General features: G+C 42.5%; 1 protein-coding gene across 13 annotated transcripts in view; it reads right to left on the reverse strand.

Annotated features, from left to right (window-relative positions):
* Positions 1-964: 964 nt before the first annotated feature.
* TRPM3 (transient receptor potential cation channel subfamily M member 3) overlaps positions 965-23,458 on the reverse strand; it is an 896,309-nt gene continuing 873,815 nt past the window's right edge. For 12 of the 13 annotated variants that reach the window (XM_061132822.1, XM_061132817.1, XM_061132823.1 and 9 more), the window contains 4 exons: positions 15,786-15,936; positions 15,466-15,665; positions 13,380-13,512; positions 1,579-3,139 (listed from right to left, as the gene is read on the reverse strand). In XM_061132822.1, the coding sequence (XP_060988805.1) occupies positions 1,690-3,139; positions 13,380-13,512; positions 15,466-15,665; positions 15,786-15,936 (1,934 nt within the window). In that variant the 3' untranslated portion in view covers positions 1,579-1,689. Of the gene's footprint in view, positions 1,195-1,578; positions 3,140-13,379; positions 13,513-15,465; positions 15,666-15,785; positions 15,937-23,458 lie in introns of those variants that run through there. The other variant, XM_061132826.1, reaches the window with a different exon arrangement.

The raw sequence follows: 23,458 nt of genomic DNA on the forward strand, positions 1-23,458 counted from the left end.
CTAAATGAGATGTCATGATAGCAAGTGCTTCCGCACAAAAAAGAGGCAGAGGGAAAGTAGTGAGTCATGTTGGCAACTCCAGTTTTGTACAAGGAAAAGCTAAGGTCATAGGATTTTAAAAATTTATAATTTCAACATGTCAAAATTTAATATAATTAACTCTTTCAATGGAACTCCTTGGATATTAAAAAATCCTGGTTATATCTCAAGATGATAGAAAAGTCCAAGCCTTTTAAGAAAGCTCTATATGTCTGTTTATAAACTATATATTAACATGTCTCTCTGTGTAAATGCATATAAGCAGCATATACTACAGAACTCTTTATATGTTTATTTGCTTTCTATTTTAGTCTACCGCATCTTTTTTATAGCTCTGTGTATAAGAAAAATATTCATGGTATGCTTGCTACTGATAGCTTGGGTTGATACCAAACTCCCAGTCAATTCTAAGGTTATTTATGGTTTTGAAACTTCCCTAAAAAGTGCTTTGGAACATTTCCATAAAAAAGATACCAGCCCTTGAAAAACTCCAATTAAATTTATGCTGAGCTCAGATTAAATGGCAAAACTCTAGGTATGAAAATATCCACATGTAACCAGATATTCATATACAAAATGGTCATGTGATAGGCGGTGTGGAAAATTGGCAGTTACATCCTGGAGATGTTCAGAAGACATGGTGGATTCATACACATGATGAGGGTCACACAGCAGCATCACACATAACATGGATGGTGAGAATATAGCAGTATCTCATATGGCAGTTTTAGGTGAGTTCTGCCTACTATTTTTTTTTAAAGTTCACTATTACATATTCAGTGAGTGGCTTCATTGATGACAGGTGAGATACAAAATAAATTAAAAAATATAAAATTATTTAATTACATTCATCCTGAGCTTACTTGACTATACTTGAATGCCCACTGTATATAATAAACCATTTGACAATTGTTTTTAACATCAACTCTTCTTTCATTTTGATTGCAATACAAAAGGCATTTCTTTTCCCTTTATTTTCTTCAAAAGAGATAAAAGTTGTGGCACCAGAAATGAATATATAAGAGACAGGTGAACTATGACTGTTACCTTGTTTTTTCTTTATAATGATCAATTACAGAAGTGTTGGCATGAGAAGGATGTGGGACGTTAGGTAGAACTGCTTGCTGCCGGCTTATACTGAATAAAAAGGATGCTCTTCATCAGTCACCAGTGATGGAGCCAATGTGAAAAGAAAACAGAATTGAAGTTTAGAATATCTCATTTGTATGCTGGCTACTTCATTTTATTTTGCAATTTAGCCCTGCATCCTAAAACTCTTGATAATGGTCAGAAATGGAAAGATGCCTCCTGGCACGGAACATGCTTGATGCCCCATTCATTCCCAGAGCTCATGGCTTTCTGAAATGACTAGTTATACACATTCATCTCAACCCTTCTTCTCCCTCTTTCCCCTCCCTACCCATTGAGTGTGAACATGACTTAAATCCCCTGTGTTTTACACTGGGCCAGATCAAATGTTTTCTTGATCTGTGACCCAGAATTCACCTTTTAGTTAACAACTTCCAAGGAATGACTTGTTTTGCTCAGCTAAGAATAAAGCAGGTGAGTTTCTAGAAACGGGAACCGGTGAATTTCAGGGAGAATTTGAGGGCTGGATTCTTGAGCCTCCTGCAAAACTTATTAGAAGGTTTAGTTGTGCTTGCTTTCAAAGCTGTGAAAAGCAGACATTCGGGAGAGTCTCCTCATGGACAGACTGTCCCCTCGGCCCTCCGGCTTGGAGGACTTACTCCTCTGGAAGGGGTTTCTCAGGCTTGCCGTGTTCCGCTGCCTGTCGAGTTTGTCACTGATGGAGAAGCTCTTCCTGGTACGTGCGTACGGTGTGCTTGTCCCCTCTGCTGAGTAACTGTTGGCGCGCTCTACCTTGGGAACTGTGATGTTGTTGGACAGGGTTCTGTCGGAATTATCACCCTCCTGGGGGGTCATTGTGATCGTGGCTCTCCGGCCCTTGGCCTCATTCTCCTCACCATCAGAGCTGGGGTGACTCAGCTCTGCCTCTCGCTCGGGATGGCAGCACGATTCCTCCACTTTTCCCCCAAGACCGCCCGGGAAGCTGGCTCTGTCAGCAATCACTTGAGGGGCATTGACACATCGCGTGTCAATACAGTCTGTAATACTTGTATATTCTGCTGTTTTCATGGGCACCCCAAAGTTGGCATAGCAGCTCCTCGAAGGAGAAAACATAAAGCTATGTGATTTCACGATGGAGGCTTCTTCTAGAAGAAAGGGGGTGGTGGCTAGGTAGCGGCTACTTTTGGAACGCTCAATGGTGTGGTACATTGGAGGGTCAGTGTCCCATGGGTTTTGGCATTCTGGGAGGTGGGTATAGTCTGAAGAAAAAGATCTAGTGTCCATGGAGGTGACGTCCTCAAAATCAATGCTCCGGCTTGGTGGTCTGTCTGTGGGTGCAAGAGTCACATAGGCACTACTTGAAGGAGCCGCGGAAGGTACTGGAGCCGAAAAGCTTGGTTCTCCCAGCCCCAGGATGTTCACGGAATTGTCCAGTGGGTCTATATCACAGTGGAGCTCATCCATGGCAGAGACATAGATGTCTATACATGAAGATGGTCTTCTGGAGTCGGGAACAATGGCCAAGGTGTTTGCAGGGACTGCAGGAGCTTTGGATTCTTTTGCTACAGAGTGGGAACTAGTAGCCCGGTGTAGGCTCAGGGACCTTTCTTTAAAAAGACTCTCCAACTTTTCTATCCCACCTCTGTCTTTCATATTGACTGAATAGAAAGAATGGCTTCGCATACGGGGCATTAAGGTTGGAGAAGTTGGGGACAAGGTCTCCTCACCTGCAGGGTCTATACTCTCTTGGAGCTTGAAGGTGTTCCCCTCCTGGCTGTTGAAGCTGCTCTGGCGGACAATGTAGGCTGCATCTGTGCAGTCCGAGGAGGTCCGCGAGCGGATTTTGTTGGATTCAGCCCGCTCCAGGCCCGTCAGGCGCTCCAGGGCTGTGGCCATGCGCCCGATGAGGTCCTCGAGCTGTGCCAGCCGGATGTCCACAGTCTGGAGTGAGGCCTTCATGCAGTGCTCCCTCTCGTTGACTTCCTCCAGCCGCATGGACATATTCTCCACCCTGGGCGGGAAGAGAGAACCAGAGTCACTCTGGGTAGTTTCTCTGCAGGAGGCTGTGGAGCAGGGATAGAGGGGCTTAGAATTGTGCTCCGACTTGGTGCCATTACTGTCCCATTGGGGGGATCTGAGGGGGTGAGGGTAGTGAGATGGGGTGGAGAGGAGAGGATGGCCGTGACCCTGTCACTGGGAATCACAGAACTCCAATCTGTCTAAGCTGGAAAAGGCTTTAGAGATGATTGAATCCAGCAGTTTCCAGGTACTAATCCCCTTTCCCTCAGGGAAACTTAATGCTCTGTCCCAACAACTAAACACCAAGGCAAGGAGGTCTTGAAGTGGAGTGGGACCAAAGTCCCACTCTTTCCCGCCCTCCTGGCTTCACTGTGGCTTGGAGCAGGGTTCAATGACCTAAATAAGGACTAGGATGTTGGCTTAACAGTCACCAGCAAAATGAGACTGTTATATTTGGATGACTTTACCCAGTTTTGCAGTAGAATTGTAGAATGTAGCTATTCTTACTATAGGGTACATGTAAAATTTGTATTTTATGGACTGGGGTTATATTTATTTTGCATATACATAATCTTCTGTTGTTGTTCTTATTCGCAACAATCCTTTTAGAAAGTAGCGCCTCCAAAGGAACTGATATGGTCCTATTACTGAGTCAGCTGGGGTTGACCTTATTTAACCCGATCTTTTCATTAATAAAGGATAAACAAATATCAAGACATTTAGTCAAGATTATATAATTGTGGTAAACTCTAGAGTGGCTATCAATAAATTGTCCTACTCCTCTCTCTGTCTTTCCAGGTAGCTGATCCAGGTACTTTCTATCCCAGTTATTTCTGTAGTCCCCATTCTTAAGGGTGTGATCTGTCCCATATTCCTCTTTGCATTTCCATGTGGCCAGCCCAATACCTGCCAGATGTCAAGAAAGCCTCACTGAACAAATCACTGTGACAAACTTGATTTCAATTGTTTAATGGGTTGCTAGGCCATTTACTTATAAAGACAGAGACCACATATTTAAAATAAAATTGTGCCATATTTTTCACTTGTTCAAATTAACTTGGAAAGGACAAACCAAAGCCAAGTTTTGGTTTGAGCTTAAACATTCACTTTTAAATGCTGAAAGGCAAATCTTGGAGAATCTAAATAAGATCTATTCACAACTTTTTTTGAGAGGATAAAGATACTTTCCTAATTTTCTTCCAATATGCACAGCAAATCACTTGACCATTGACCCTTAAAAGGAACATGACTGCATGCTTTACAAAAGGAGATAGGAATTAGAGCTAGGTCCCTCCAATTGTTGTGATGGTGGTGGTGGTGGTGTGTTAACAACAGCAGCACCTCTATCAGAGAAGAATATATATTTCAATGTCAGAAGGAGATATAAGAGGCATGTGGTTTCTCACTCTGAGGGACCTATAGGCTTTAAGAAAAACACATACACATACAAAAACCTACCTCTTCTGCTGGCCAGAGTGGGAATATGTGATTCTCTTACCTTCGTAACACCCTCCCCTCCCCACCCTCCCACAACTCACTCTACTCTTTTATCTTACAGTTTCCCTTCATCAGTCTAAGGTTCTGGACTGCTGTCAAGAGCCCTGCTTCAGAAACATTTTTTTTTTTTTCTTTTGTTCCTTTCTGCTGCTCCATAACCAGTTTAGCACCTCTAGGGTCTAGGCACACTCTGCCACGATGCTCAGGTACATTTCCAAAAGACTTGTACACTGAGCAATTCTGTATCTGGCAAACCCAATGCTACCTACTCATCCAGCTAGCACAGATGATTCAGAAAGAAAATTCAACTTTTTCCTATTTCAGTTGTTTTGTGGTATACACGTAGCCCAAGAAACAAATTACTTACAATAATAATTTTGTGTGTCTTAGAGACTTACAATTGACTTTTTCATCATCTATCCTATGGAGTTTGCAAGTATTACAGTTCATTTTTGCAATGCAATAAGCTTTTGGTAAATAGGTAAAAATACTACTTCATTAAACTCAGGAGCGGGACAGATGGTACATTTCTGTAGAATGAGGATTTCTGTTTGGGATACTTAGGTACTGGGTCCACCTAGCTTTTTACTGTTGGCAGAGTTACAAAAGGCAGGATAATTTTCTTCCTCCCTCTCCTGTCCTTTCCTGGAGTCTGGTGTATACAAGGTTGGTATGGAAAGAGATAAAGATGCTCTGTGAGTATAACTGCATGTGGTTATTGGTTTGAGCATGGGAAGATATCTCCCTGCACTGTGGGGACCCCCCTGCACACCCTACCTCACTTTAGTTCCAGAATCCAACACTGCAGAGAAAACTAGCAGGTGAAAGGCTGAGCTAAGGCACCAAGAGGCAATGAAAGAGTAAGGACTTGGTTGTGGGGAATAAACAGAACCCAGACACTAAGGATCCCAAGGAATGGGAGGGAGAGAGGAGGTACAAGGAAGCAGGGGGTCCTCCGGGAAGGCAAGGAGGTGCCCAGTGGGAGCCTCCAGAGCAAAGATAAAGAAGCATGGCTCCAGGGGGTGGAACTAGGGGAGGAAAGCATTCTAGAACAAGGTCACGGAGCTATTCTTCACCAAATCTTAACTTTCCTGTGGGCTCTGAGGTGCTTTGGAATGTAAGACTTGAATTTAAAAAAAAAAAAAAAAAAAGGACTGTTTGATCTGTTTTCTTTCAGAATCCTGGATGTGTTTAACCACTTGACTGTATGTCAGTTAGGTCACTGATATAAGTGATAGGTGTTTAATGCAGGAGTTATAAAAAAGATGAAAGTTCCTAGAGCCAAACTTGCCATATACTTGTTCCATAAATAGAGTTCTTCCCTTAATCTTTAAAAAGAATTCTTGAAAAGTTAATTTGTCAATGGGCATGTATTACAGATATAAATAGGTATGAGAAACAAATCAAGAGTTTTGGCTCATAGTGGTAGTTTCCAGGAGTTGACTCTGATCAAATAATTCAGGAGATTATATGGAGATAAGAATGATAAGATTTTATGGATCAAAAGGAATCCTCAAGGAGATATATATGGCAGTGACTAAGTAAGAAAAGAAAAAGGGATTTGGAAAGGAAGATGTTGAATGGGAGGAACACTTTATTTTTCTTTCCTTCTTTCAAATTTCCAGAGCTTGTGTGACTTATTTCAGAATAACTCAAGAGGCAATCACAACAGGCACCCAACAGAAACCTGGAAAGGTATGAGGTGGTTCTTGTTCCCAGGAGGCCAAGAAAGCAACAGCCAGAAGCCCATCAAAGGGGACTCAATAGGCTGGTTAAAAAAAGAAATCCAGGTCATAAGACAACCAGCCTCTAACAGCCAAAGTGATAAGGAAAAGGGCATTCAAAAGAAGATTCTGGCGGCACAGAAAATTTCAGCTTCAATATGCAATATGTTAAGGATTATTGTATTGTGTGTGCTTACCTTCTAGAAAATTCATTGTTTTTTCTGATAACCTCAAAATGTGATTAAAGGAAATATGGTAAAAGGAAAGAGACAACTGGAAGGCCATACCTGTTCTAAATTTCAAATATTCCCTGGAGTGCTAGCAGTAGGATGGGTATAGGATGAAGAGCAGAAACAACTTCAGATCACATGAGCCCAGTTGTGGGGGCTCTTATGGGGGTATACTGATACAGGTTTTCAGATCAAAGACAAGGATGCAGAGCAGCTAAAGTGAACTCTTGCTTATCCATAGACTGATACTTAATATGTGAACTTTAGGGTCACCTACCCCTTCCCTATGGGCTTCCCTCATAGCTCATTAGGTAAAGAATCTGCCTGCAATGCAGGAGACCTGGGTTCAATTCCTGGGTCTGGAAGATCCCCCGGAGAAGGAAATGGCAACCCACTCCAGTATTCCTGCCTGGAGAATCCCATGGACAGAGGAGCCTGGCAGGCCACAGTCCATGGGGTTGCCAAGAGTCAGACACGACTTAGTGACTAAATGACGATGACGACCCTTCCCTTTGGGCCAGTTATCCTTCTAATTAACTCTGGGACCAAAAGAGGTGAGAAAAGTTAAACTTGGATCTATCAATGGAGATAGCAAAGATCAGCTTTAGAAAAAGACACAGTGGCAAGTGACTGAAGCTCCTCTTTTATGACTTACACTATTTGGGGATTATTTATAAATTTCATATATCCTAAGTTATTCTCTCTTTGTTATGAAACATTGTAACTGGAAAATACTATTAACAGTCATTGTCTAATACCTTTTGGATCTAGGTAAAGTGACAAAAGGGGGCTACAGAGCCTATTGGTTTGGGAAAGATAATGTTAGATTAAAAAATGATAACAAGGAACGATATATATATATCAGTTTGCCTAAATTGTTACTGTCAAGAGAAAATTCAAACTGAAACTTCTGATAAGTGGAGCCCAACAGGTAGGGTGATGGTGAGGATAAACTGGAAGCTGTAAGTTAGGGATCTGAGGACCAAATCCCTATGGGAGGGCAGATCAAGTAAGTATGTGAAGCAGGCAAAGCATAAGAGACCAGTGGAAGGTTCTGTGGCAGAAGAGAGCATGTCCAGGACAAAGGCATTCAGAGTGAATTCTAACAATCACTGTCAGCTCAACACAACAGCCCCCTGTGGGCAGATGCTGCCCACGAGCGACCAGTTTGCAAAACCTGCTTTAAATGAGTTAAAGGGACCAGAAAAGAACTTCCATCTGTGATCACCAGAAAATGTAGGTGACCCTTAAGAGCTAAAGGGAAATAAAAGGAAATGCCAGGAGACTGCAGATAGGAAATGTTTTCTCAGTACTCAACATTCCTGATTCTATGAATTATGGGAGTTAAACATTAATTCTAGGCAGCATTATAGAATGGCTTGTTGTTGGTGTTTAGTCACTAAGTCATGTACGACTCTTTTGCAACCCCATGGACTGTAGCCCACCAGGATCCTCTGTCCATGGGATTTCCCAGGCAAGAACAATGGAACAGATTGCTATTTCCTTCTCCAGGGGATCTCCCCAACCTAGGGGTTGAACCCGTGTGTCCTGAGTCTCCTGCATTGGCAGGTGGATTCTTTACCACTGAGCCACCTTGGAAGCCCATAGAATGGCTTAATCTTAGGTAATTAAGCTGATGCTATCTTTTGGTACTTTAAAGAGACAGGATTAATTAACAGGCGACTACACGGGCTCAATATTAATCTTGTCTCTCTTTTGATAATCTAGACTAACAAAGAAACATAGATGCACAATATTTTTCATAAAGTGCATTGTGATTTCAGTAAATGGGTTGATACACTAGCCTGACTACAGAAATGTGAATACTTGGCTGGCTGATTAACCAAGTGAGAGATGGTATAACAATGGACAGGTGTCACCACAAAAGATAGTTTTTGGAGTCATGCAATATCTTAGTTCTGTCTTGGTTCACCTGATTCATGCTGGTGAGATTTTGGTGGATTATGTTGAAGGCATAGCAGGTATGTTTATCAAGCAAACAATGATATAAAAAGAATAGGATGAAAAATTAATAAGACAGATAATAAAATCAGGATCCAAGGTTGTCCTTAAAATGCTATAATAATGAGCCAAAGTGGCGGGTGGGAGGTGGGGACTTGGGTGGTGCTAGTGGTAAAGAATCCACCTGCCAATGCAGGAGACCTAAGAGATGCGGGTTCTATCCCTGGGTCAGGAAGATCCCCTGGAGGAGGGCATGGCAACCCACCCTAGTATTCTTGCCTGGAGAATTCTATGGACAGAGGAGCCTGGCAGGCTATATAGTCCATGGCGTTGCAAAGAGTTGGACAAGACTGAAGTGAGTGAGCATACAAAGAGGAAGTGGAATTAAAGACAAATTTCATAGCAATAAATGCTAAGTCTTGATTTTAGGTTAGAAACAAACATTTCCCAAGAAGAAGTTGGAAGATACTTGAAATATCTCATGTGAAAAAGGCTTGGTTTTAATTAGCTGTAGGCTCGCTCTGAACCAAAGATGTGACTTGGCTGCTATGATGGTAATGCAATCCCATAGCAAATAAAACATATAGATCCAAAAATAATAACTACTAGTTGAAACACAATATCTCATGTATGTTATCGCAATAACTTTTAAAATTTTAGTTAGGTATTAATACCACAGGTATGTCCCCATTTTACTGATTGGGACATAGGTTCAGAGGAGTTAAGTAACTTGTTCAAGGTCACAGCTAGTTACTGCAGAATTAGTATTAAAAATCTTTCCATTTTACTGTGTTCTTTCCCTTGTTACATGTTCTTTTCCTATTGTACTCTGTAATTATTAGGTTAGCATATAGAAGAAGATCAAAAACAGTAAGTGAATGAATAAAGGCATTGAGTCTAGGCTCTAACTATAACACAGAATTAGGTTCCATTTAGATACTACATTTAAAGGGTGATGTTGAAAATTCAAAGTGCATATTGAGAAAATGGGCAGGGTAGTGGAAGATCTGCTATACACATGCTAAGTGGTTAAAGGACTTTGGGATATTTAGTTTAGAAAAGATAGAGCAAATGGGAGATGATGGTGATATTACCATATGTGAAACATTTTCTCAGAGAGTAGAATATAATTTTTTTTCTGTATTTATTCATGATGCTGGTATCTAAGGCAGCTTCTCCTCCTTCAGGAGGTGCTCAAATAGAGGCTGAGTGTAACTGGATCATGCATTCTTTCAAAGCAAAGCCCTTATATCCCCACCCCAAACCCAGGCTCTGCTCAGCACATGCTTGTTAAATTGCTGCTGGTCAGGTGTGTGGGAGAAACACTGCTTTGGGTACAAGTAATCTGTATTTGGGCTTTGCTTGTGGCTTAGCTGGTAAAAGAATCCGCCTGCAATGTGGGAGAACTGGGTTTGATCCCTGAGTTGGGAAGATCCCCTGGAGAAGGGAAAGGCTACCCACTCTAGCATTCTGGCCTGGAGAATTCCATGGACTGCATAGTCCACGGGGTCGTAAAGAGTTGGACACAAATGAGTGACCTTCACACACACATAATCTGTACTTAATGACCTTCAGAACTGTTCCAAACGTAAGGTACCGAATTTTATTGATATATGTTCCACAGTGAATGATTCTGCACCGTCCTATCCTACTTGGGACTTCAAGCTTGTCCATTATGTTCCATTAGTGGTCCCCCAAGTGTGGTTCAGGACTAGCTGTATTACCACCAGCATTACTGGGAACTTGTTAAAAATGCAAATTCTCAGGCTCCACCGTAGACATGGTGAATCAGAAACCAAGGATGTAGGTGGATGCCCAGAAACCTGTCTTGTAACAAGCTTTCCAGTTGATTTTAAGGCCTTCTAAGGTTTGACAACTGTGAGTTAGATGTTCCTGGCTGTTCCTGCCTTGGGTGTACACTAGAATTCAGTGAGACTGTGCTTTCTGAGGACAGAGCTCCGCCTTATTGCCTGGTACACAGTGAAAGTGCTGGTATGCATGTATTGAAACAGAACCCACTAGTTAAAGGATGATGAGCAAAGAATTTGATGGCACAAACTCCAGGGATTGGTTATCGTAAGCCAGGGTAAAAACATCCTCAGAAAAGAAGGTAGTTACCAATGTTGCTTAACAGCTTAAAAATTTGGCTGTTTTAATATAATTATCACTAGCTAGATATTGTCCCAAATAAGTAACAGCATTGGTTATAATCAATTAGCTCACTACATTTTGGAACTGTATTGCTTTAGATACATCATGGTAATTGCTATATAAAAATGGCAAAGACAAGGGTTTTTCAGAATCAGTTCCTCCAAGGTGTTAATGATCTCCTGAATATTGTATTGGGTCCTTCCTATACATACTATTTGGTGACAAAAATATAATTTAATAATGCTCCATTTAAATAGACAATTACAGAAGTACACTTTTATTTCTACAGAGATTCATGCAAATAGAATTTGAATAAATTAACTGTATTTTAAAGGTAGTAGCAAGGGGAGAAACAGAGCAAAGAACCAGCTCTTAAGTTTTCTGATTTCAAATCTCTGTATTGAGGTTATCTAATATGCGGAGAAAATTATAAAATATATAATATAAAATGTGCGTAGTTGACTTATATAAATTTAACATATGTATTCAAATGTGAGTTTATACATACTTATCTATCATCTCTCTACCCATCTATCTATTCATCTAGCTGGCCATCTAGCTCATGTAAAACAGGACAGGTGATTTCACCTGCCACTCCACTTAGGAAAGGACATGTCCTGGAGAATGTGTGAAATGGGTTATATGGATCCCCTCCTCCCTTGGTTGATCTCTGTTCCCTGATGCACCTCATGGTGTTTCTATTGTACTGAGTATAATTCTAGTGTTTAGAGACATTATTTTTGGTACATTTGCAGATGCAAAACAAAACTACTACCATCAAATAAGCACAGACAGAAGCTACAGAAGCAGAATGAGGCCTGGGCTTAGATTCACTTCTCTGGCACCTGGACTTAGCTGTGAACTCACCCTGGCCCTGTGGGCCCCGTGACTCCAGAAGGTTAGCTAGCACCTAGGTCACAGGGAGGGCTGCCTCACTCTGTCCTGATTTCTGGGAACTGTTCACCTTGGTCACCTTCCTGAAGGGTGGGGCTCGGTAACTACCCAGAGAGGAAGAGGGCCTTGGGGAAGAAGTCTCCTAGAAGCATCTGTAAATGTGGGGTGAGAGCCTCAGGTGGAGGTGCTCTAGCTCCTTTATGTCTCCACTCAAAGGGACTCTGTGACGGGTCACAGTTTACATGCCCTGTGTCTGCACCTCTCCTGTGAGCTCCCCAGAGAGACAAAGACTTCTTTGCATCTTAATACTCCTCCCCCTACTTTTCTTTCCTCCCAGGTCTGCGGTTTTCTGAATCCAAAAAGCCACTGCAAAGGGTCCTGGACACACACTTTGCAAATATGCCTGAGTAATGGACAATGTGTCCACATGACACAATTTTATGGGAACTACTTGGCTAATATGTCCATTAATAAATAACTTTTTCAAGGCCTTAGCATGAGAGAGGTCTTCAGATTTGAAGCTCCTTCCTCTGTTTGCTAGAAAATTGCTTTGCATCATATCATCATAAAATGTTCTAGTTTGCAATGACAGATGTGTATAAAATCTGTGCATGGCTTTAAATTTTATTAATATTGGCTAGTACCTATGGATACAATCACTAAATGGCATGTGGGTATATAACCACTTATCTAGACTGCATTCCTTAAATAAATAATGGGCCAGGGATAGAAAAATGCCATTTGTGTCATTTCTGCAGAGCCATTAGAGAAAACGTATGAAGTGGCTAAGCAGACAAAATGTCATTTCATGAAAACTAGACGTGACTGACTCAAATCTTAAAAGTCTGAGTCATATATCAACTGATGTCATCAATGTATCATCCTTTTCCCCACTATTTATAAGTAACTTCTGCCATCTTTATATTGCAAGTGCTTAAAATTTAAAGTTACACTAATGTTTTGCAATATTTGGGGTGTTCTTCAGAAAAGCAGTGCTCCAAATGCTGGAATGTGCCAGCCTGGAATTAAGTTTGTATTAGACTACAGTAAAATGAGGAAAATCAGAAAAATGTAAATTTATTTGCATAAAGTTAGATTTATTAAATTTAAAGTATTCTCTTCTCTTTATTTTGAGATTTTTTTTTCTTACATCCCTACTGGTCTATAAACCTATTTGGTCAGTGATATCTAAAAGTGTACAATAAGTAAGTAGAAAAACATCTGCTTTTACCTTGTTCTATAAGAATAAAAAAACCCAAAATAATTGAAAAAGACACCCTCAACGATTATTCTAATTCACAAGTCTCTTGCTGTTGTTTATTCAGAAGGCATTGAGCACCCATATAAGCCAGGCACTAGGAGCATCTTGACCTTTGGAGAAGATGCTCAGTGATCTACATGAAACAGAAACTTGATGAGAGCCTTGAGTTGGGCTGGGCCTCTCTTGGTTTGTGTCTAGGTCTGAACTTTCCAATTTCTGGTCTAAGCCAACAACTCTTGCCCTGTCCTGGACTCAACAATCTCTGGTGTCCAAGAAGGCGACTTCTACTGCCTGCTGGAGAAATCTAGGACTTACAAGTCTGGGATTTTGATCTATAGACATTTCAGACAATGTTCTGTTCTCTCATAAGCTCAATGATTTCTTGTACAACAAAAATAAGCAAAAAGAGGGGGAGGGATCTCTGTTTTCTTTGTGGTCCTGCGAACATAATCAATTGATAAGGCATGCCATGGTATAAAACATCCCCAGGAGACATGTGCCCAGAGAACACACCTTTCTGAAGTCACTCGTATCCTCTCATCATTGGACGAGTTGAATCGATCATCCTTTTCTCTGAAATATTCCTCTATGCACTGCTCTTCAAAATCATGTACTTTCTTGAGCTCATCATCAGTTATGAAGAGTTCTGTGGAAAAGATGAGAGATATGAGGCAGAGAAGTAAAAGCAATGAACCTGAGTTGTGGGCCTAATGACATTCCTAACTCAAATCAGGTTAGGGAATGGTGCCTCGATTCTTCACTGAGACTCAAACTAAATCCAAACCTGGTAAGGGGACTTGTGTCATTGTCCTCTTTCTGGGTGTTAGATTCATTATGGACCTCTGAATCTCACCTAAGTATACCTGGTTTACTGCAGAGACTGGTTAGAATAATATATGTTGTAAGGATAACAGTGTAGCTAAACAAAGGAAAGGGAAGCTATGCAGAGAAAGGTTTATTAAAAACTCCTGGGCTGAGCAGTATGGCAGACACACATTGTTCATTTGCCTTACTAAAAGCCCTTTGTAGTGCAATTTCCCCTCCCTCTTCCAACTCTTGAGACTGGAAAGCCAAATATTTCCAGAATTCCTTGGAGTTAGCAGCAACCAAGAAACACCGTTTGGCTCAAGGTACAAAAAAAAAGATGCTGCAGGAAAGGGGTGACATTTCAATCCACACCCCACCTCCAACAGCTTTTTCTTTCAAAGGTATTGGAAAGAGATTTTGGTTTCCTGAGAAACTACAGGTATGTGGTTGATTCTTTCTACCTTTTTTCATCTTCATACTTCCTTATGCCTTGAACATGGACCTGTGAGGGCTGGAAGTACAGCAGCTATTTTGCTACTGTGAGACAAGACAGTGTGACAGGGAATAGCTAAGTCTAAAAATAGGCTTGGGTCTTTGATTTTAGTGAGTCATTATTGAGCTCTGGGCTATTTACCTTATCACTTTTTGTAGTAAAACCTTACTTATTTGTGCTATTGTTCATCTGGTATTCTGTTTATACCAAGTAAACAAAGTAGTAACTGATACAGTGGGAGAAAGAGCCCAGTGGAAATCTGAACCTTTTCTCCCCTGAGCTTTCGACTTGCCTAAATGGGTATTTCAAATGGAAACAGTGAAGTTTGGAATTCTTAACCCCTCTCCAACTTTCCAATTTTAATGTCTCAAAAGAGGTCAGGCATTGCTATGTCAAAGAAATTGTTAAAAGCTTCAGACTTAGAGAAACAGTTGACTATTAAGTGACTTTGGTTTCAAACTTTAGTTGCACTAGTAATCACCTGGAGGTAATTCTTGGGCCATGATCCTAAAGGCTCTGATTCAGTAGATTTAGTGTAGGTGGTCTATTTTATACTCTTTGAGAAACCACAGGAGGTTGCTTGTATGGGGTTGGATCCCACTGTTCTTAACAGTGGGTGTACCCGGGGGACATTTAGGAACTTGCAGGAGCTGTTAGTATTCAATGAGTGGAGGCTCTATGTGCTAAATCTTCTATAATGTGTGGAACAATTCTATATAATAAAGAATTATTTCCCCAATTGAACCTTCTTTTAGAAATACTGGGCTAGAAGGTGGTTGGTGGAAGGTCTTTTTTATTCTTGGATTATGGAAAAAACTGTTGGTTTCCTCATGAAGTCATATAGGAACAACCCCTAAGGCTTGGGAAATGTTTAAGACCTAAAAACACGATAGACCCAAAGACAATCATAGGAAGTCAAACTTAGTCACCTACAACTCTGCCTGTCAGGATGCTGATTTACACAGTAGCACTGGGAGCATATTAACGTGGTCCATATATCTTGTGGTGGGATGTCTGGCAAGTAAGAAGCTTAGAACCTCTGAAGGTGCTAAGACAGCCCTGCTGGAGGCCGGTTTTATCTAAGAAAGGGGAGAGGTTAAGAATGCTCAATTGCAGCCTCTCCTGTCTTCTTTCTAGCACCATTTTTTCATCGAGCATACCCTCCTATCCCTCCCAAGTCTTCAGAGCTGTGGGCAGGAAGCAGGAGGAACCAGGTGCCCAGGGGTCCTGTATGATCCCTTATAGAAGCCGTGGGGATTCCTGCTCTGTAGTTGCCGGGGATTGTCACCCAAAGCTTACTCAGGCCATAGTCCCTTTCATCTGGGTCACTCTCGTGTTTCCTCCATCGGCAACACAGGTGCTGGAATATCATGGTCATGTGGCTGAATATGATCAGAGGTGGGGGCAGAACAGGCCTTTCATGGAAAGTCATGATGAGCTGATACCTCTGGAACTTCCACACTTGATTGGATATTGATTTTACCTCAAAAAATGTATTGCTGAAAAAAGAGACCAGAGATAATCAAGTGAGAAACACCTTGCTTTCCGCAGCACCACACTCCCCTCCTGCCTCAGTCTCCCTACTCCATTCCAAGGGTTCTGAAGAAAGACCCTCTTACTTAAAGACAGCGATGAGGAGGTTGACCAGCAGGATGTTTGCCACTAGGAGGTAGCAGGCCATGATGGCCGGCACGATCCAGGCTCCTGTCTTGCAGGGGGGCAGTTGGATTATTTTACCATCCTCTCGAGTCTCATTCTGTCCACAGGGAGCTGAAGGAAGCAACACAGGCAAGATGTGAGAAATTGTGTGGCTCTGGGATTAAAATCATAGACTGATTTGAATGAGAGGGTTTTTCTTTTCTTTTCTTTTTTAGATGAAGGAAAAATACAGTCATCTCAAAACAAACAGAAAAGAATCCCAGAAAAGCCTAAATAAACAAACAAAAGCTTCATGAATATCCCTAGGAGCTGCCACTGCAGAGGGAAGTCAGTTCTGCCAGTTTCCCGGGTTTGCCATTTGAAAGAGGTGGGTGGAGCCCCCTGCTGGTTGGCTGAGTCCCTGGGGCACTGGGTCTCCCCAGGAAGCCTGGTGAGGGCTTTCCAGAAGCTCAGGAGGGGCAGAGTCTCATCGCCCCATCATGTTACTTTCAAAATGTGCTGTGGGGGTCAGAAGCCGACAGCTGGAAGAGCAGCAACATCAAGAGACTGTCGATTGGGAATTAGCACCAGGGCAGCTGTTAATTGTTGCAAGAAACAACCCAGGGGCTCTGAGTTAATGATCTGCTGTCTCGGTGTGTAGCACCTTGGGAAGGACTTAGGAGGACAGTCACTCAGAGCTCTTGATGGATGGCATTTCACAGGGAGGACAACGAGGGGCGATGGGCTGGGACCCTGGAGCCTGGAGCCACCTGCTTTTTTTCCAGCAGCATTTCCATTCCAAAAACGTGCTTCTCGGGGCACAGGGAACAAAACCCAACTGCAACTGAATAAACGAGCAAGTAGAGAAAAAGAAAAAGTCTGGAGGTGGGGGTGAGGAGGAAAGTGATGGGTGGGACCTGGGTGAGCGTGAGTAATGTGCTAATGAGGCCTGCTTGGAGTTTCCGGGTGAAGCCAGGGGAAAACAAATCCTTGACAAAGCTCCTCAGGGCTGCAGACCAGGAAGTCAGATGCTGCTGATGGCTGTGAGTGCCCAGGGATAGGTGAGGTCGCCCTCCGATTCCAGCTGTTTAATGCCCGCTTTACAACAGGGTCCTCTTGCATCTCTTTGTAAAAGAGGAGTGGGGCGTGAAGCAGCCACAGCAGTTGATATAGGCAGCTTCTGAAGATCTGCTGGGAGAGTGTGCAAAGTTGACCGAGAATCTTGGCTGGAGGACGGCACGGGGAGTCCATTTCCTTCTCAGGAGTTAAGGTGGCTAGGCTCCGTGCTCTGCAGTTGTTCTCAGCCCTGACACACTAGGGATCTTTAAAAACTGCCAATGCCCACCCCAGATAATTGAATCAGAATCTCTGAAGGTGGCCCTGGCATCGATATTTCTTTCAAAGATTTCCCAAGTAATTCTCAAGTGCCACTAACGTGAGTCTACTAAATTAAAATTAGGCTGGAAAAATTATGTGACTTTTGATATGCTCTCAAGTCCAAAATACATCTTCTCAACTTATGAGGGTTTTAATAATATCAGGTCACCAAGACTCTGTTTTAATGGCCAGGAAAAGATGGTCAAAGTGCTTCCTTTGGATGTGCCTGCAAGAGGATCAGGGGTGGATGGAATCAGGTGTTCTCAAAGAGCTGGCATCTTTTTTGTTGTTGGTAGTTGTGTCACTACTGACCCAAGACAGCTCAGTGAGGGGTCCTGATCATTTCCTTCTTGGGAATGAAAACCCAACGACAGAGGCCCTCACTGGCTCCAGGATGAAGCCCAGACTCCAAGGGTAGTTAGCGTGATGCCATCTCTTGCCACTTTCTACCTTTCCCTCTGAGCACCAACTAGACCAAGTTTTTGCAGTTCCCAGAAATGTCATGCTCTCTTTTACTTCCTGATTTTGAGTCATGCTTCCAAAAGGCCCCTCTGACACCTTGCTCCTGACTCCCATGCTTCACCTGGGTGAATCCCAGTCATTCTTCAGTGCTCACTTAGCTTTTGGCTAACTTTCTGCTCCTTTTCAACCAGGACTGGGATAGGTATTGACAAAGATCCTCTACTTGACCAAACTCGACTCAGGCTCTTCTGTGGCCTCAGTTTGTGCACTTCCACATTTGTCTCTGCATTTGTCCAATTTTAGCAAGAATTCTGCTAAGTACATTTAGCCAGAATCCCCATCCTCAGTATCTGATCACCATCAACATTTGATCACATTCCTTATCCTCCACTGTCCTCCATCTGAAGTGTGATCACCCTGACCTGTCTTCAGTAAAAATACATTAGCTCAGGTAAGCCAGAAACCCCCCTTACTCCTGATATTTCCTGTTAGTGATCTTCCATCCACTGACCCACACCCTGCTCCTGGCTATAAACTTCCCTTTTATTTTTCACTCAGAGTCAAACCCAGTCTCTCTCTTCTATTACAGAATTTCATTGCAGTAGCCCCCTTGAACAAAGTCTTCCTTTACCAAATGTCATGAATAATTTTTTCTTTAGTAATTCTGTCTTCCTTATGATCCCAGAGCTCCCTTTGTTTGCCCCTTTGGCAGGGGTGGGGCGGGGCTGGGGGTGGAGGGGGCTTCTCAATACTGTATCACTGTTGCCAATTTACTGGTCTTTGTGTCCAACATAAGATTCCCAGTGGGAACATATCTCTTCATGGTTTCCTCTCACAGCTCAGGATATACACACAGCACATTCACACACATCCACATGTGAAGACTGTTTGTTGAGTGACTAAAGGAGATCATCAAACACAGTTTGGTTTCTGAGCACTAACATCCGCCACAGCTCTGCAAGCCTACTCATCTCGGACAGTTCTAGTTCTAAGCAGTTGCTGGCACCTCTTTCCTTAGGTCGTTTCCAGAAATCCTACCCGTGGCCTGGCAAGAAAGCTTCTCATGCTCAACCAGATGCCTGGGTCTCTGATACCCACTTGGCTGTAGGCCTCATGGACTAGCTCACTTTGCTTTTCTCTCCTCAGCAAAGCTTACGATCCCTACCCATCCAACCTGCTTCCTCCCGGCTTGACCTCTTTTGGGGCTGTCAGACCTGTGCTGCCCTTTTCTTTGGCTTCTGCTCAGATCCCTACGAGGAAGCTGACAAAGAGCAGCAGAAAGAACTGCTTGGGGTAAGGGACAAAGGGCACATAGTTTTTATAAGTGTGATCCCTATCTCCATTTAATGTCATTCTGCGATTTCTCTTTACATTCTGGGAGAATGTAAACTAAACTTGTGAGGGGCAGGACTCATCCATCTTTTGACCTCATATTTATTTATTCATTTTTGGCCACACAACATGCAGGATCTTAGTTCTTCAACCAGGAATTGAACCTGTATGCCTTGCATTGGAAGCTTGGAGTCTTTACTATTTGGCTGCCAGGGAAGTCCCACTGACCCCATATTTAGTGAAGATGCAGACACTTCCTCCACTAGAGAAAAAAAACTTTCTTCCAGCCTACAGAAAAAAACCAGTGAGAAGAGTAGGTGCTTCCTAGTTGTTCAGGTGGCCCATGCACATGTCCATGAGTCTTCAGATAGTGTCATCAACATGTCTCTGGATCTCTGCTTGGTTTCCCTACTAGTTAAAAAATTGGACCAACTCATTATCTTTATAAAAGATTTGCTTTGCTTTGGTGTCATCATAATTGGCTCTGGGAACTCTCTGACAATCCTGTGAGTATTGATTTATTCCACCTTCCCCCAATTTTTTTCCATCCTGCCTTTATAGAGTGGTAGTAGAACTTTAGTGGTTAGAAACATGCATTTTAATTCAGCAGATGTGGGTTCAAATCCTGATTCCACCATTTTCAAATGATGCTATGTTAGTTTACTCCATGAACTTCAGCCTTCTCATCTGTAAAAGGGTTAGTATATATGGGGGAGATCATCAAGATCATTAAATGAGATAATGTTGGAGAGCACTTATCTCAGTATCTAGCACTCAGCACTTTAACACCAACAGTGATTAACATTAGTTGGTGTCATCATTGGTTATTTTTGTAATTAATAGACTTGAAGCTTCTCAAGGTTAGGGACTATGTCTTAATGCTCTTTATTTTGCAACCACTAAGCATAGCACTTATTCTACAAACATTTGTTGAGTGGTTATAACATGCTGCATACAGGAGATGCTGGGGGTTAAAGAGACAGTCCCTGTTGCTAAGGAACTCACAGTTCAGTAGGCGGCACAGAAAGGAACAGACATCACATTTGGGTGATATGAGCACTGCTGGGGGCTCTGAAGAAGCAGAACTGCCGTAGCCCCTCTAGCCTGAGTGACACCAAACAGGCTGCTAGTCAGGATCAGCCTTAAGGACCGTCATCTAGATTCTACAACAAGTGCAGTATAAATGAATTAGATGATCCTTGTGGCAGTGATAATGATAATAAAAATGAATCAGTAAGAAACAGTCTTCATTTGGTAAAATCAGCAAAGAGGCAGTGAACATTATATGCAGCAGGTAGTGCCAAACATTGCTTTGTAATGGCTCCTAGCCACATCCTTGTTCAGAGTATTTATCTGTACTAGAAGGTGCTATGACTCAAACTTACAGATGTCTACCACGGATGAAGATGAATGGAGTGCCTTAAGGCAGGACAAGCAGCAGATTTTAGGATGGAGAATAAGTTATCTGGACTGTAAAATGGTCCCAACCAGTATCTAGGGTTCATATTCCTGGGGAAACACTCCAGGGCACATAAACCCAAGATGGCACATGGGTGGATGTTTGGGAATATGTGGGCTGGTAGCTACCACTGCACCTTCTCCTTCTCTGCTTTGGAACCTGAAGTGAGTGGTTTTTCTCCCAACCCTTTTGCAAGAAGTAAACGTGTAGTCACTGCCACTTTCATTCCAAATGACAAGTTGTCACCTTCCTCTTTGTGACAGTCAGAGCAGAGTGCCTCTAGGGCAGGAGTCCCCAACCTTTTTGGTACCTGGGACTGGTTTTATGGAAGACAATTTTCCCACAGACTGGGGTAGGGGATGGTTTTTGGATGATTCAAGCACATTACATCTATTGTGCACTTTATTTCTATTATTATCATATCAGCTCCACCTCAGATCAACAGGCATTCGATCCCGGAGGCTGGGGACCACTGCTCTGGAGGAGGTTTGGTGGTTCCACCTACCCAGTAAACGTTTCCCCTTCCTCTGGTAATGGCATCCTGGTTTCCCTTTGTGGAACTGTCCCCCCTCCCCCCAACCCTGCTATTCACAGTCCAGAAGTTTGGGTGAAATGAGCTGCAGTTCCATCTCAAGGAGATTTATCCGTGTATTTTATCCCCTGATGGCAGTGATTGGTTCAAGGATGGATATGTGATCCTAGCCTGACCAATAAGAACCAATGAGCATAAGGCTTGAGATCTTTGCTGGGACTCATGTTAAAGAGAAGTTCTCTTTTTACATTGCAATATAAGTCTACCAAGTGAAGAGAGCCTGCCCAGGAGTGACTCTATCACAGAGAAGAGAAACAGATTCCCAATTCAGTCATGCCTAAAACCAGAATTCTTCAGTTATATGAACCATAAAATTCCTTTTTTCCTTAAGTCAGTTTGAATTGGGTTTCTATCACTTGCAGTGAGTCCTGGCTAATAAAATCACACTTGCTTCCCTGTCCCCTGTCCACAATAATTAAAGATGTTGACATTTTGTGTATGCCACGCCTGGGAGGCTGCATTGGAGCCTTGGAGTAGCATGAAGAGACTGGAAGGGGCAACTGGGAATGTGAAATCTGACCTGACATCAAGGTTGAATCACAATTTTGGGGTTTTAGGAGTCAGAGGCTCTGTTGCTCTTTTTCATTAGCAAGTATAGAAAGCATGAGAGGTCTACACTGGTCAGAGTTCAATTGCCCAACTGGGGCCTCTGACTCAAACTAATGGTACAGATTTTACTTATTATCAAGTCAGTAGGGGGAACACACTTGTGAAACTTTGGCCAAAGCTTCTAGTTACTCCCAAACTGAATAAAACCCTGTTCTAGAAGCTGATCATAGAAAGATTAGGCCACAGAAGGCCTAGGGTGAGGGTATAGATACAGAGTGGGGCACCTACATCCATGCAGTTATGGCCGAATTAGAAGGGATGAAACATCTGAGAATTCAGATTCTCTATGGTTTATCTATGTGGGTCACATTGGCATATCACAAGGCAGAAAGCTGAAAGCGCATTGATAAGTAGAAGTGAAATGGATGACTGGACTCCAGAACGAGACGTCGTGTAGTCATAACCAACCAGATCATGCAGGTGAAAGTAAGAAAGTCCTCCTTTTTCTGTACGTGTTCTGGAGTGGCTGGAATGTCTTTTTTTTAAATCATAGATAAATTTTTATAATAGCCAAAATAAAAGTCAACAGTATCCCTCACTAGAATGAAAGCCATGGGGAAAAGTGCTTTTGTCTTTTTAGTTCACTATAGCAGCCATAACATTGCCTGGCATATAGAAGATGATCAATAAATACTTGCCAAAAGAATGCAGGCAGGAATATCACACACTGTGCATTTAACCTGCAATGCCAGGCATTTCTGTAAGGGTTATCTGTGATCAATTTCACTGGGTCAGTATCTGTTTTCCTATTTACTTCAAGATCTTAAGTGCCACCATGACCTGCTAATATGAGATGGTTCCTATTAAGATCAAAAAGGTGAAAGAGGGGAAAAACGTTGTTTAGTTATTTGTTTTTGCTATTAACTTGCAAAGGGTCATGCCTGACATGGGTAAAGAAGAAAGAAAATGAAGTTGCTCAGTCATGTCCGACTCTTTGCGACCCCGTGGACTGTAGCCTACCAGGCTCCTCTGTCCATGGGATTCTCCAGACAAGAATACTGGAGTGGGTTGCCATTTCCCTCTCCAGGGGATCTTCCCAACCTAGGGATCCAACCCAGGTCTCCCACATTGCAGGCAGACACTTTAACCTCTGAGCCACCAGGGACATGGGTAAAGTCTATAGCAAATCTCCCTTCTGAATGCTATTGTATAAATCTCATGGCACACCAGCCATAACACCCCATCTTAAACTTACGGCAGACATTGCTAATCATCATGACACTCTTCTGTCAGGCGGAAGCCTTGGATTCCTTTTTAAGACAAAACTTCTGAAAGCACAACCAATCAACTGACATTGACACAAGAAATGGAACCTTCCTCATAGTTCCTTAAAAAATGAGAAAATGAGGTCTTGGTAAAAGATAATTTCTATGCCTCTTTTCAGGATCCTCCTTATGCCCACATGGCTTGGCCTTTGCCCAAACTATACTACTTTGAAGTTGCCCAGGAACACAAAAGGGTCAAATTAGACATCCTGCTTTTCTCAGACCCTGACATTTTTGATGAAAGGCCACCTACAGACATCCTGGGCTCCTTGACACAGACTGCTGCCCATTTTAAAAGACAACTTTTAAAATGGATGCTTCTGTAGGAACTGCTGATCTTAGTTCATTGTTTGGGATCATCAAAAGTGAAGGACAGTAGAGATTTGGAATAAACACCTGTGGAAAGCACAGCATGTGCCGGCCTCTGTGCTGGGCACTTCATATCAGCCATTGCACTTAAGCTTCCCGGCAAGTCCATAACAAATGTATTACCCTTCCAGCTGTGGAAACATGCAGTGAGGAGTGAGATGCCTTACCCAAGATCACACAGCTAATAAG

The sequence above is a fragment of the Dama dama genome, chromosome 29, assembly GCF_033118175.1.
Source record: "Dama dama isolate Ldn47 chromosome 29, ASM3311817v1, whole genome shotgun sequence".
In the NCBI taxonomy this organism is placed as follows: Eukaryota; Metazoa; Chordata; class Mammalia; order Artiodactyla; family Cervidae; genus Dama; species Dama dama.